Source organism: Siphateles boraxobius, unplaced genomic scaffold, assembly GCF_051911475.1.
Source record: "Siphateles boraxobius isolate OS27281-9 unplaced genomic scaffold, OSU_SipBor_1 2, whole genome shotgun sequence".
NCBI lineage: Eukaryota > Metazoa > Chordata > Actinopteri > Cypriniformes > Leuciscidae > Siphateles > Siphateles boraxobius.
The window spans coordinates 16,121,540-16,136,065 of record NW_027508810.1 but is presented as its reverse complement, the minus strand read 5'-3'; the positions used below and the strand labels follow the sequence as shown (position 1 = coordinate 16,136,065).

General features: G+C 36.9%; 1 protein-coding gene across 4 annotated transcripts in view; it reads left to right on the top strand.

Annotated features, from left to right (window-relative positions):
- Positions 1-12,153, top strand: part of fat1b (FAT atypical cadherin 1b) — a 36,522-nt gene extending 24,369 nt beyond the window's left edge. For 2 of the 4 annotated variants that reach the window (XM_077236068.1, XM_077236066.1), the window contains 10 exons: positions 118-306; positions 1,960-2,761; positions 3,012-3,143; positions 5,225-5,376; positions 5,465-5,927; positions 6,567-6,720; positions 6,821-6,931; positions 7,011-7,609; positions 7,972-8,091; positions 10,548-12,153. In XM_077236068.1, the coding sequence (XP_077092183.1) occupies positions 118-306; positions 1,960-2,761; positions 3,012-3,143; positions 5,225-5,376; positions 5,465-5,927; positions 6,567-6,720; positions 6,821-6,931; positions 7,011-7,609; positions 7,972-8,091; positions 10,548-10,936 (3,111 nt within the window). In that variant the 3' untranslated portion in view covers positions 10,937-12,153. The remainder of the gene's footprint in view (positions 1-117; positions 307-1,959; positions 2,762-3,011; positions 3,144-5,224; positions 5,377-5,464; positions 5,928-6,566; positions 6,721-6,820; positions 6,932-7,010; positions 7,610-7,971; positions 8,092-10,547) is intronic. The other 2 variants (XR_013205850.1, XM_077236067.1) reach the window with 2 other exon arrangements.
- Positions 12,154-14,526: the final 2,373 nt, after the last annotated feature.

Below are 14,526 nucleotides of genomic sequence, written 5' to 3'. Positions count from 1 at the left end.
GCAAATTAACTCCTACGCACTCTTTTCTTACTCCATGCCTGAGTTCTCAGTGAGAGGTGATGGTGTAATTTCTCAGGTCTGTTGAAATGATTCTGTGCATCTTTCTCTCTTCGATAGGAGAATCTCCCTTCAGGGACCAGTGTGTTACGGCTCAATGTGACAGACAATGATTACCCCCAAAATGGGCCTCCTTTCTCCTTTAGTATTCTGAAGGGTGATGAGACAAGCCCCTTCATCATAGACCAGCTGGGTGTATTAAAGACAGCTGGACCACTGAAAAAGGGCCAACACATACTCCATGTGCAGGTGAGAACTGAGCTTTGTCCATGTTTGTTGTGTAACAGTCCTTCAGGGGACTTTTAGAGCAGTGTTTCTCGAACTGAACTTCACAGATCCCCGTGGGTCCTTCACAAATAGCCAGAGGACCAGAAATCTCACTGATAGAGTGCAACAGTTACTTTTTCAGCAGAATTGTGTTCATCTTCTCTTCAGGAAAAAAAAAAGAGCATTAGGAGAGCCTTGAACGAAACCAATCAAATGGCACGTCCTGATTTTGCAAAATTAGTTGCGTTCCTGGGTCGACATATTTTGTTGAAGCTGGAACAATATTCCTGCCCAAAATTCTAATCCTATCCATGTTCCTACCCCTAAACCTAACCCTACCCATAAGTTATCCCTGAAATCTCATGGAAATGATAGGTGAATAGCACTGATGTAGAAGCACTTAACCCTTTTTGTAAGTCTAAACTTGACCTAAACTGTCCCTCAAATCTGATTGGTTGATTGGAATATTGTTCCAGAATCATCGAAGATGTTGATCCAGGAACATGTAATACTTAGTGAAATCAGGTTCTGCAAACAAATGAGTCAAAGCACAAAACAGTGTCTGAAATCAGAAAAAAATACAAGGTACAAGGTACTTAACCACTGTTTCCAAATACTTTGGGCTGTTGGACAAACTATACATGATTAGAAGGTGTTGGCCTGATTTGTAGGCAAATGTAAAAAATACATTAAATATGCATTATTCCTTTATTGTTACCAAAATATACCTGTTAGTGGAATATTTAATTGTGTTATATGATGCAGACATTCTTAAAGATGAAAGTTGAAAGTTCCCTCTTGTGTTGAACAAGTGTCATAGCAGTCAAGTGAAAACCTTCCTATCCACAATGTCCTGTGCCTGTTCTATAATATTGAAGGAATTTGCATACATTAAACACATACTTACTTTTATAATAAATTATAGACAGATTTTATATCTGATTGATATTATTATGCCTCATTTTTATTATGCCCCCCCTCCCCTTATTTCATATTTTAATTCAGCAAGGGTGCATTAAATTGAACAAAAATGACAGTAAAGACATTTATAATGTTACAAAATAATTATATTTCAAATAAATGCTGTTGTTTTGAACTTTCTATTAATCAGAAAATCTTTAAAAAATGTATCACAACTTTTTTCTAACATTGATAATAATAAGAAATGTTTCTAGAACAACAAATCAGCTTATTAGAATGATTTCTGAAATAACAGGTGAGACTGAAGACTGGAGTAATGATGCTGAAAATTCAGCTTTGCCATCACTGGAATAAATTACATGTTAAAATAACAGAAATAGATATTTTAGATTGTAATAATATTTCACTGTGTTTTTGATCAAATAAATGCAGCCTTGGTAAGCAGAAGAGACATTCAAAAACATTAAAAAAATCTTAATGACCCCAAACAGTCGTGTATATATTACATTTCTTATTTTATTTTTCTATTTGATTAAGTTGTCATTGAAAAATATTATTCAGTGCTTGAAAGATTAGTTGATGTATGTTCAACTTTAAATAAAATGAAAATATTAAAAGTTTCATGAAGTTTTGAACTATATGTATGTACAAGTTATTGTAAACCATTACCTTAGTTTCATATTTAATATAAAAATGGTCTGTATCTGATTCCAGGTGTCTGACAATGGAAGGACCCCACTGAAATCAGTCACTTCTGTCAGTGTGCTTGTAGTACAGGCGAGTGTGTATCCTCCATCAGTGCTTTCTCTGGATGTTTTCATCATGATCTTGGAAGATGAGTATTTCGGAGGCATGCTGGGCAAAGTCCACGTCACAGATCAAGATGAATATGACACGCTCACATTCAATCTGGAGCCACAGTCACGCAGCTTGTTCTCTGTCATTGGCAAGGATGGCAGATTGTTGGCCCGTGGAGGCTTGGACGTGGGTTATTACCAGCTCAATGTCTCAGTCAGTGACGGTCGTTTCTCAGCCTTAGCCAGTGTCACAGTGAACGTGCTGCGGGTCACAGAGCAGATGATGGACAGTTCTGTGTCTGTGGGCTTTGCTGGCATTTCTGCTGAGGATTTTATCCAGGACCACTGGAAAAACTTCCAAAAAGCTATCCGCAGTGTTGCCGGAGTCCGCAGGGGCGCCGTGCAGTTGGTCAGTCTGCAGCCTGCAGAAATGAAAGATGGCCTGGATGTTCTTCTGTTCTTTGAGAGGCCAGGACGAGGCGCCAACTCGCTGGAAGCCCTCTCTCAGAAGCTCAACTCTTCCAGAGCAGCCATAAAAGAGATGACAGGACTACAAGTAGTTAGGGTTTTGAATAGTCAATGCTTAAGCTCTGAGTGTCCCGGGAGTATTTGCAGACGAGTGGTCCTGCTTAACCAGACCGGTATGGCAACATACAGCACTGCCCGAGTCAGCTACGTCACTCCCAAACACAACATAACAGCTGAATGCCTGTGCACAGGTATGCAATGTGACTGTTATTAAATGTGACATATTAAAAATATTTTTAACATTTATATCAATTATTATTATTACTATGAATTATTATATTATATAATTATATTATAAATTATTGAAATTAAATGTATGATTATGTGTATTGATGTTTTGACAAACAATGTCAAACAATCATGTCAATACAGTAAAGTACAAATAAATTGAAACGTAATTTTAATCTTAACTTCATTTTTTTTCTTTCTTCTGCTTTTCAGACAGTAAGTGCCTGAAGCATGAAACCACCTGTGTTAACAACCCATGTTCAGAGGGCTATGAGTGTGTGTCAGGCTTTGGGAAAGAAAAACACAGCTGCATATGCACAGGTGGTGGCAAAGTCAAATGCTCAGGTAACAGTAAATTAATTTCCTTATCAGATAAGACAGTGTCATCTTAAGGACCCATCACAGGTGCAGATTAAATTGTTCCCCGCTCACTTAATTAATAATAATTTGCAAGTGTTTAGTGTGTAGTGTAAACACACATTCATTAAGTACAATAATACAAAGATGTGATTTAATCATTAGGTGAAGCAGTGTTCACACGCGCAATTTAACTCAAGGGTATTTTTTCATAATTTCAGCTGCTCTTGAGTAGGATCGATGAGGTGTTTAACAGTAAATCAACTACAAAATAATAGAAGTGAATTTCTTCAGCTGAGAATGGGTATCCTCCATTAAATCCTTTACGAGAATGTCTTGACAGTTTTAAAGTCCCCCTGTGGTCAATAATTTTATCCCTCAAAGGAGAAGTCCGGCGCAAAATTAACCCGGGGTGTAATAACACATTGGTACCGAGTCGACTGTTCTCTGGGATTTGTTTTCATGATAATCGAGTGTAAAGAGTTTTATCTCTAAAAACTGTTTAGCTTATAACGCCAGTATATGGGGCATATACGGAGCCATCTTTGGAAAACAGTCTCGACCAGTCGAACCACGAACGCCGTGCTACGAGCTGAAGTGTGACTTGAAATCTCACAGTTCAGCTCACTTAGCACGGCGTTAGTGGTTCGACTGGTCGAGGCTGTTTCCCAAAGATGGCTCCTGCCTGTATACGCGATGGTACTGTCTTTATAAAGTATATTATTATTAAACTGTCTGTACACTTACAAAGTTCTCATTGCTTCGGTTTGTATGTAGAGACCCTCATTAAGCTACCGTGTTAGTGTGGGGCTATATTGAGCCTTGTTAGTGGTATTAACTAGCGACCTCTTTTTACTAATTATATGCCCCATATACTAGCGTTATAAGCTAAACAGTTTTTAGAGATAAAACTCTTTACACTCGATTATCATGAAAACAAATCCCAGAGAACAGTCGACTCGGTACCAAAGTGTTATTACACCCCAGGTTAATTTTGCGCCGGAGTTCTCCTTTGAAACTCATCTTTGATCACCAAAATGACATTTAAAAAGATTTTCCTTGAAAAGAAATTCTTCATGCCTTAAAATAGCTTGAATGTTACTCAGGTTATTCAATGTAAGGGCTACTACACCCTTACCTAATTTAGTATATGCGGTTCTATGAATGTGCCAATTATCCCCGCCTCCACTCACTCACTCCAGCTCAGAGATCCACTTGTTGACGATCACACGTTGACCTGGTTACAGGGTAGTTTGTGATGTCAGAAACAGCAGCGATTTCAAAGTTTCAAACTTTCTGAGACTGTCTTTGGTTCACTGCCGTTTTAAGGAGAAAATACTCAGCAATGGTGTTGACTTATGAGTTTGTACATGGTTTGTCTTAAAACGTTAAAAACACCACATAGACATATAAACAACATTAAAAGCTTGATTTCCACCACAGGGGGACTTATCTCTGATACTAATTATCTCTGACCCCCACAAACACGTGAATACTTATTTTGTTAGAATCGTTACAAGTGGGTTTAACATGTTAATTTTGTAATTACAAAAATTACGGTAACACTTTAGTATTAAAATTGGAGATTCTTCAAATCATGTACGAAGCTTTCAAAATATTTCTGTAATATTGTTATTTTTATTATAGAATCAATAACTGAAGTTACAATGCAGCCAAAGGCAAAACTCAGTAAAATTTAAAACTGTCCTGTGAGCGACCTGTGCTAAGATTCAAAGAAATCCAAGTATGAATTGAAAACTGATCATCAAAATTCAGTCAAGAAATTTAAGGCCATTTTCTCAGTTCTAGTGTTGCTGTAGTTTCAGGGTTTTCCCTTTGTGGGGCAGAATGAGATTGTGGTAGAAACATTTTAGTATGTGTATTCTATGCATGACATTTTCTACAATTTTCCATGGCTTAAAATGATTTAGGGAGACATTTATTTTTCCAGCCAGTTTTAAAGGTTTGTAAAATAGACACAAGCAACCACGATCCAAACTTAAATGTCATCTGCATTTATTTTAATTAATCTGCTACTAACTTTATTTCCTGTTTTTCTCTGTTCTTAGAAGGATCTTCAATGACATTTAGTCAGAGCAGCTATATTAAATATCGCCTGAGAGAAAGCACAAGAGAAGTGAAGCTCACGCTCAAGTTAAAAACTCTCTCAAGAGAAGGAACAGTAATGCTTGCCAAAGGAACAGGCCATAGCATTCTAGAGGTATAAAAGAATATCAAATCACTGTGTATTTAATTTTCTTGATTCATTCTCTTAAATTTTCTTAACACTGACTGTATGTATTCCTCAGATAGTTGGAGGCAGACTGCAGTTCCAGTTTGACTGCGGTTGGGGTCTCGCCACAGTTTCTGTGCACAGTGTCCTGGTGAATGATGGACAGTGGCACATGGCAGAACTTGAAGTGAAGGGTAACTATGCCAGGCTGGTTCTGGATCAGCTCCATTCTGCGTCAGGCATCGCGCCCGGTCCCCTCTACTGCCTAAACCTGGGCGACCAGGTGGTCCTGGGTGGACACACTCAACGTTTCATTTCCAGACTCAGGCGCAATCTGCCTGTATCATACAGCCTACAGGCCTGCATGGACTCCGTGCTGCTTAATGGACAGAGACTGTCCTTGGACTCAAATGATCCATTAGGGGTTGCCATTGAGGACATGGTAGGAGTGTCTCCTGGCTGTGTCTTCTTCCCATCTCCAGACTGCTCTAGTAATCCCTGCCTGAATGGAGGGAACTGCTTGATGAGGCAGAGTGGAGGTAAACTGAACCCCACATACTGTAGATTAATGAAAATAAGTTAATTATTCTTTTCATATAAATTTTTCAGATAAATATTAATTGTAATAGTAATTGAAATAGAAGAATTAGAATAGATTTACTATTCTTGTAATCATTTTCTAGTTACTTTACAGAAGTTACCTAATTACCGAACACCATCATCAGAATCAGATTTAGGCTATATCAACATGCCCTCTATGTTTAATACATATGGGCCTAGTTTCATAGACAGGGCTTAGATTAAGCAAGGATTAGCCCTTAGTTCACCCCAAGTAATTATGACTTTACTTCTTGAAGGAGTTTATGTCCCCTAATGTGACTTTATATTCCATTTTCACAATGTGACTTTTTTGTTTAAAGTCTCATTGTGAGATATAAGTCACATTGGGAGTGTTTGGGGTTAGTACGATTTGAATGAACACTTTTATTCACCAAGGATGCATTACATTTTTCAAATCCATTCATTTAAATTGTAATAATATTTCAAAATATTTCTGTTTTACTGTTGTTGTTTTCTTACCAAATAAATACAGACTTGACTATAAGAGATTTATCTTTATCTGACCTGCATTTATATCTATCAGTTGGTTTATTGCTGAGTCATTGATATTCTCCCAGGTTATGCCTGTAAATGCAGTACTTTATTCTCTGGGACTCACTGTGAGGTCAAGATCAGTCCTTGTGACTCCAACCCCTGCCTGTATGGAGGAACCTGCATCCAGAATAACCTGGACTACTCCTGTAAATGCAGGGGCCAGTACTCAGGACAAAGGTACTGCACTTTCAATGTACTGTACAAGTGAAATTTTGACTATAAAATCTTCTAATGGGACATAATTACTGTATGCCCAAAACTCTCTGTATGACCACAGATGTCAGATAGGTCCTTACTGCAAGGAGAATCCATGCCAAAATGGTGGACAGTGTATAGACAGTCTTGATGGACCCATATGTCAGTGTGAGTCAGGATTCGAAGGAGAAAGGTCTGTTGTTATTACCGAACTCGTAACAAATCTTAGTACTTTCCTCAAGTATGTTTGACAGAGCATTTTTGTTTTTTAGGTGCATGATTGATATCGACGAGTGTGTGGACAGGCCTTGCTTTAATGAAGGCCGTTGTGTCAACACATATGGATCATGGAACTGTTCTTGCGTGGTGGGATTCAGTGGGAGACTTTGTGAGAAGGACACAGAAGTGAGAAACCAACTTATATCTTCATCCTGGAACTCTTGGATTGGAGAACTGGTCGCAATGCTGGCATTCCTGACAGCCATCTTTGTTTTGACGTTGCTCTTCTTAATAGCGTGGAAAGGAACCTCCAAACCTGGCAAGAGAGAGAGAGACCTTGATAAGTACAAAGATGTTGATTCTTACATTCAGAGGTCCAGTGTATACAACCAAGCCCGAAAAGAATCCTGCCCGGACACCCCGCCACAGGTCCCGGTGCGACCCATCTCCTACGCACCCAGCATTCCTGGAGAATGTCGAAACAACCGAGGCTCCGTGCCTGAGTTCAGCAGCTTTACGCCAGATCCACTCTTTAGTCTTAGGAAGACTGTGGCTGTGTGCAGTGTTGCCCCTAACCTACCACATCGCAAAGCATCTCATTCACACTCGGAAAAGGATTCCATACAAGCAGACTGGGATGAGGAGCATGATGGTAAGTGCAGTGTGAAGCTTCAGTTGGGGACCTTAAGTTCGAGAAGCCGTTTAATTCAGATTTATGTCATATGGGAAAAAAGTCTATCACAACTTCAATTTATGAGCTCAGTACAAAAGCAAGTACTATTTGGCTGGTTGTGTGATTTCCACATGTGGCCTCCATGTAGATTGTCAGCTTTTATTTTACATTTATTATTTAAGACTATTTTTAGACTATTGTGGTTTAAAGGTACCCTCAGTAACTAGAGTTCTTGAAATGAATTCATGAATAGTCAGGTGTTTAGCAGTTGGTCTTAGTTATGAGCTTTCCAGAATTGCTCTTTATGTTTCTGTTCCTTCTTTGTATATTCATTCTTCCAGAAAAAGTCCAAGACTTGACTTCCTGTTTAGAAATTGAGGACGACAGTGTTTCCTTTTCTCGTGATAAAAGAGGGGTGGGGTCCATCTGTTCCCTCCAATCAGACATCACGGATGACAACCGTAAGTTGCACAAACCAAAAATTTCAAGTTTGAATTTATATAATTTAGTCAAAGACTTTTCCACAAATGCACAAATCTGACAAACATAGGTATTTTTCTGTAGAGCATCTATTTTTTATTTTGTGCACTGGTGTATTCACTTCACACAATTCGCATCTGTGTGTCTGTGTCTATAATGAGTTCAGCCCCAATATGGATTAAATCTGAGCAGAGATTCTGAACTGACTGCAGTGTAAGTGTTATGAATGTGATTAATTAGAACTAGAGTATTAGTCACCAATTCATGTTTTCTTTTAGACTAGAATGTGTTTAGCCTTATGGTGCTATTGTTCAAAAGTTTGGGGTCAGTAGGATTTTGTTTTATTTTGAAATAAATTAATCAATTTATTCATGAAGAATGCATTATATTGATCAAAAGTGACCGTAAAGACATTTATAATGTTACATAAGGTTTCAATTTCAAATAAATTATGTTCTTTTGAGCTTTCTATCATTTAAATAAAATTTAAAAAACCCACTCAAGACATGGAGTCAAGGCTGCTGAAAATTGCATCACAGGAATTTATTATTTTATAAAAATATATTACAATAGAAAACAGTTTGTAAAAACAAATTGTAATAATATTTCACAATATCACTGTTTTTTTGTTGTTTTTGTATTTCTGATCACATAAATGCAGTCTCTTTGATCATAAAATACTTCTTTCAAAAATATTAACAAATCTTACTGACCCACAAAGTTTGGAACAGAAGTGTAATAATCTCTTGGATATACAGTATACTATTCTTACTATACTTGTTACTTCTTGTAATCATTTTATAGTGACTTTACAGAAGACCTAGTTACCGAACGCCATCATCAGAATCAGATTTAATACTATTGGCCTGGTTTCACAGACAGGGGTTAGATTAAGACAGGATATCCCTTAGTTCAATTAGGACATTAGTAGTTTTTTTAAACGTGCCTTAGAAAAAAAAAACATTACTGATGTTTTTTTTAAGCTAATTATTTTAAGCTCAAACGTGCATTTTAGTCTGGGCATAGCTTAAACCTTGTCTGTGAAACCGGGGGATGGTCTTCTGTAAAGTTTTATGTGATTAAAAGAATTGTAAAATAAGATTTAATAACTGAAGTTTTATTCTTTACTTTTACAAGCTTTCAAAGTGAAACACCCTGTCAAAACAAAAGATTGACATGGTGAGAAAAAGGTATACAGTATGTTACTGTACATATCACATCATGTTAGTGGTTTCATATTTATCATCATTCTGTATGTTTCTCTAACTCACTTTAGCTGATTGCTTACTCACTGTTAAGCACTGGCCAACTTTATTGGATGGACATTTTTAGAGATTAATTTTGCCATTTGAAATGTATAATTAAAACTCTTAAAATTTGAGCTTTGGTACTCTGAGAATGACAGTGGTTATTTCTGTTTTGTTGTTGTTTATCAGACTCTTCATGCATTCTCCGTGGCTTTAGCAAGCTTTGTTACACTGAACAACTGTGTGTATGTTATCGGTTCCTGTGAATTGCCTATAACAAGTTCTGCTCTATTGACATCGATCTCAGGGGCACTTTGATGTTTAATCTTCTCTAACTTGGAGGAGTTATAACAATCTCTTTCAAACCAGTGTGCTCAGATCTTTCTCACTCGCTAAGATTAATGAGCCTGAAAACTATCAAAGCATGCAATAGTCTAAAGATACATGTGAGATTTACTGAAATGTGTCTGTTGTGGAGCTGTGAGAATGTGAATGATGTGACAATATACACTGTTGTTCAAAAGTTTGGGGTCAGAAAGATTTTTTGTTTGTTTGCTTTAAAAATTAATACTTTTATTCAGCAAGGATTAAATCATTGTATTTGTTCAATTGATAAAACATGACAGTTAAGAAATTTATAATGTTACACAAGGTTTCTATTTCAAATAAATGCTGCTCCTTTGAACTTTCTACTCATCGTAGAATCCATAAAAAATACATATATCATGGTTTCCACAAAAAATATTGAGTACAACTGTTTTCAACATTGATGATAACAAGAAATGTTTCTTGAGCACCAAATCAGATTTCTGAAGGTTTATGTGACACTAATGACTGAAGTAATGGCTGCTGAAAATTCACCTTTGCTATTCCATTTTAAAATATATTGAAATGGAAAACAGTGAATTTAGTTTATAATAATAATAATACACAATATTACTGTTTTACTTTTTATCTGATCAAATAAATACAGCCTTGGTGAGCAGAAGAGACTTCTTTCAAAACCATTAAAAAAAATTCAACCAATCCCAAACGTTTGAATGGTAGTGGTGTATAAACATTTACAATATTGTGACTCAGTCACATTCAGTCACAATATAGTTTATCAGTACCTACATTATATATATATATTGAGCATAACACATTTTCCATCCCCGATAAATGTGTAAAACTGTCTGGTTTTCTAACAGGCTATTACTGGGATACCTCAGATTGGCTGCAGAATGTCTACTCTCCTGGGGTCCAAGGTTTTCTCCAGTATGAATTTGTACAGATGTCCTCCTCTATGCACATCACTCCAGATGTTCTTGACATGGAATACTTTACTCCTGGCGGTGACATTGAAAACTTCCTGCCAATTCCAGCTCTCCCTGTTAATACTGACATGTCTGCAGTTCCAGAGTACGACGAGCATACCAGGCCAGAGGTCGTCCACCCAACAGCAAGGTCAAACTCCATGTTGCCCAGTCAATATCACAGCCATGGCTACCCACGGCCCATTGAAACAACCTTTGAGATTCCTCAGGGCCAACATATAGGGCCTGCTGAGATTACTGATTTCTCAGAAAGTCATTTGTGAGCCACACACTTCTAAACTCACTTACCCAGACTTGCCAGTCAGTGGTTAGAAATGCAATTCTACAGTCAGTGACCGTGACAATCTTAGTGAAGTTGCGGTTGGTAACACCTGAAGTGTGACTGTGGTGGGTTGATGTGCTCTGGAGAAGCTGCGGTTGGTAACACCAGAGGTGTGACTGCGGTGGGTTGATGTGCTCTGATTTGAAACCACCTTTAGTCTCTCATGCAGAATCATGTCTTAAAGTCCTAAAGTCAAATCTTGTATGGTACGATATGTCACTGTAACATGCACTCTTATATTTACTTTAAAGGTGCACTCTGTAATTTTTTTTCTTCAAAAAATTACAGTGGCAACATGACAGTGGTCTTGGACTTTATACTCTCACCTAGTGTATAGATGAAGCATCACACTAAAGTATTGTTTTTTAGTTATCGATGCCATAGTAGTCAAATGTGCTATTCACAGTCAGCCATGATTTATTATACAAGTGAAAATGTCCAAATCAGGGAATTAAGATAAACAGAGGAGTATTTGGCCTTCAATATGATTGACCTTCATTTTATGTGTTTTTAAACATTTTTATAGCATTATGCATTCCTTTTGTGCATTTTTTTATGAGGAAAGAAAAACAGAGAAACTGGAACCTGGAAATTATTGTGAATAACTGTCATTCTGTACCACTAGCATCAATAAAAAAATCAATTACAGAACCACACTGCCACCTTCTGCCATTGGTTTAGACATGCATATAGAGTAATCCAACCCCAAACTCATGCCATTGGTTTAAGCATTGTTTAAAGTATATTGAAGTATTTAAAGATTTCACACCAGCTTTAATTAAATAAACATCCCCCCAATTGTCATTGAAATGATATGGTCAGTGTGAAAATTTTACTGTTGTGAAATTAGCTATAAGTTAGTTTTGGGTAGTCAGTGCCAAATTTGACAATAAATTTAAAGTTTTAAGTTTTAATCCCTGAAGTATTTAATTACTGAGGTTTCAATTACCAGTGCCCAGCAAGAGGCATTAAGTATGTCAACTTAAAATTTTAGAAACATAAAGAATAAAATGTATTCTCGGATGCTTTTTTTTTTTTTTTTTTTTTTACACAATAATGTATGCATGTCTGTAAAATGTATATTATACTCTCCTTGTGGATTCTTTGAAATGTTGATGTTCTGTATGTACAAAAATGAAAATATTTTTTAAGACATAATACATTGTTCCGTCTCGTTTATGCATTCATAGTGTTTTGTTTTTTTGTTTTAAGACTGTAAAGAACCTGAAAGTCTCTGTTAACAAGTAACTTGCACATCAATCAACAGGAGGGCTGGGGAGTAGAGAGCATCTCTGTGTTCATATGGTAAGTTAAAAAAAAAAAATCTGTTCTCCTGCTGCTTTAGCTCCACTGTTGCAATCAAACAGTCTCATTAGGGGACTTTAAACTTTTCTGAAGCTGTGAAATTTTGCATTTGCAAAGGTTGATGATCCGGAGCTAATAGCAGATGTCCTCAATAGGGCTGTTATGGCAATAATGACCAGAAGATCGTCTGCTGTCAATGCCAAGGTTATATTTTATAGTAAAATTAGGGGCGTTTTGCTAATTTACAACTTAGTGTGGTGGGGTTAGAGAGGACTCAAGAGCGAGAGTGACAATCACAGTTCTTTAATAAAGTCAGACCACAGGTAATCCAAACTGAAAAGTCAATAATAAACATCAACAGAGGACACCAGTAGAACTGGCAGAATCACATGAACATAAATCTCCTCTGTGGTACTGGTAGAGACGAACAGCAGGCTGGTAAAACAGCGACTCGGAGACTCACGGAACTGGATACAGGTGGCGAGCACCGAGCAGGTAATCCGCCTCAGCTTTAAGCACATAAGGTTTCTGTGGACGTATAGATGAGCACAGGATAATTCCAGTAGAAATATTCCGTAGGACTCGACTCACAAGACGGGACGGGACGGGACGGGACGGGACGGGACAAGACTGAGATAAACTCTGGTTAGTGAGCATCTGAGACATCGAACAATCTGACAACAAGACAGGGCAAGAGAGGGTTAGAAGAAGCCAAGATAATGAGAGGAGATGAGGAACAGGTGGAGAGGAATGAGCGTAATGAAAAGTGATAACAGCTGTCAGTAATGAAAGTGAAAGCGGTGTGTGTGTGTGTTTGTGTGTGTGTGTGTGTGTGTGTATCCAGCAGAGGGAGACAGAGAAGGAGACAGGATCATGACACTTAGGGCATGACCACATTCACATGTTAATGGTTTCAAATGTTTGCAAAATTCAAACTTAAAATTTTAGAATAATAGCCTATATAGCTGATTAATGAAACGTCTACATTATTTGACTACAGTATTCAGGTCAAGTTTATTTGTAGCTTTAAATAAAATGTTTTTTCAATGTTACAATTTCGGATAATATATATATATATATATTATCATTCAATATATTATATATTATTTAATTTAATATTAATATATAAAGTAGGCCTAATTTCCACTTTGCCATGATGGCAGTAATATAGCAGCTATAATATAAAATGTTATTTTTAGTAAGCAGACACAACGAACATGTTAGGCAGCAATTGCAACGTGTGCTCATAATGATAAAATAGGACACAACCCCCTATAACAAAATTGTTGTGTCAACTTTATATATGCCTAATTTAAAGTCTTTGCATTGAAAGCAGGATTACCAGGGAGATTATTTATATTATTTATATATTATACATACAATTGGCCACTAGAGGGCAGCACACTCATAATTTCAAACAACCAGGTTGACTGCATGCATAACTGTAAAAAACCAACATTTTATTACAAGATTTCAGACCTTAATACAGTTTATTTTGATACCGATAATACGTTTGAACACTTAATTTTGAGATTATTCTGATAAAAAAAATATTTTCATTTTAGAATGTTACAGTTAAATGATTCTCTATTGACTGTATGAGGCATAATATAATGGCCACTGCATGCTTATAGTAGCCTATACTGGAGGGAAGACAGGCCTACACTAGTGCATGTCTTACAAATCACTGTATGAGAGTAACAGCATGTAAATGCTTTGACCAGTAGTGACGGAGCCCTGAGGCGAGGAATAGGATATATGCGCGTAACACAGTGTGACAGGTTGACCTTGTATGATGCAGTCATGTGACGCTGTCATTGTGTGACCTACCCTGGTCCTTGATGAACAACAAATATTACAAGAATCTCCATGAATGGGAATTTATGTTCAACATTACATAATACCATGCTAATGTTCTATAGTATTAGGCCTACTGGTGTTATATGGAATATATGCATGGAATCCATAGATGACTTTTGCCAAAATTCACACCACATACTGTACACTGAACACAATGCACAATATTGTATCCCACAATGCAATGTGCTCAACTTGACCTTCCATTTCCAGTTACAAATGAACTGGTAATATATGCCAGTCAGGATTTTCAACATCCCTTTGAGTGAACTGCCAAATAAGAGATTTTGATTTATTAATCAAAAATGTCAAAATAATCAAAATAAATCTAGTCAACTTAAGTGTCTGAATCATTTCAGTGCACTTGTA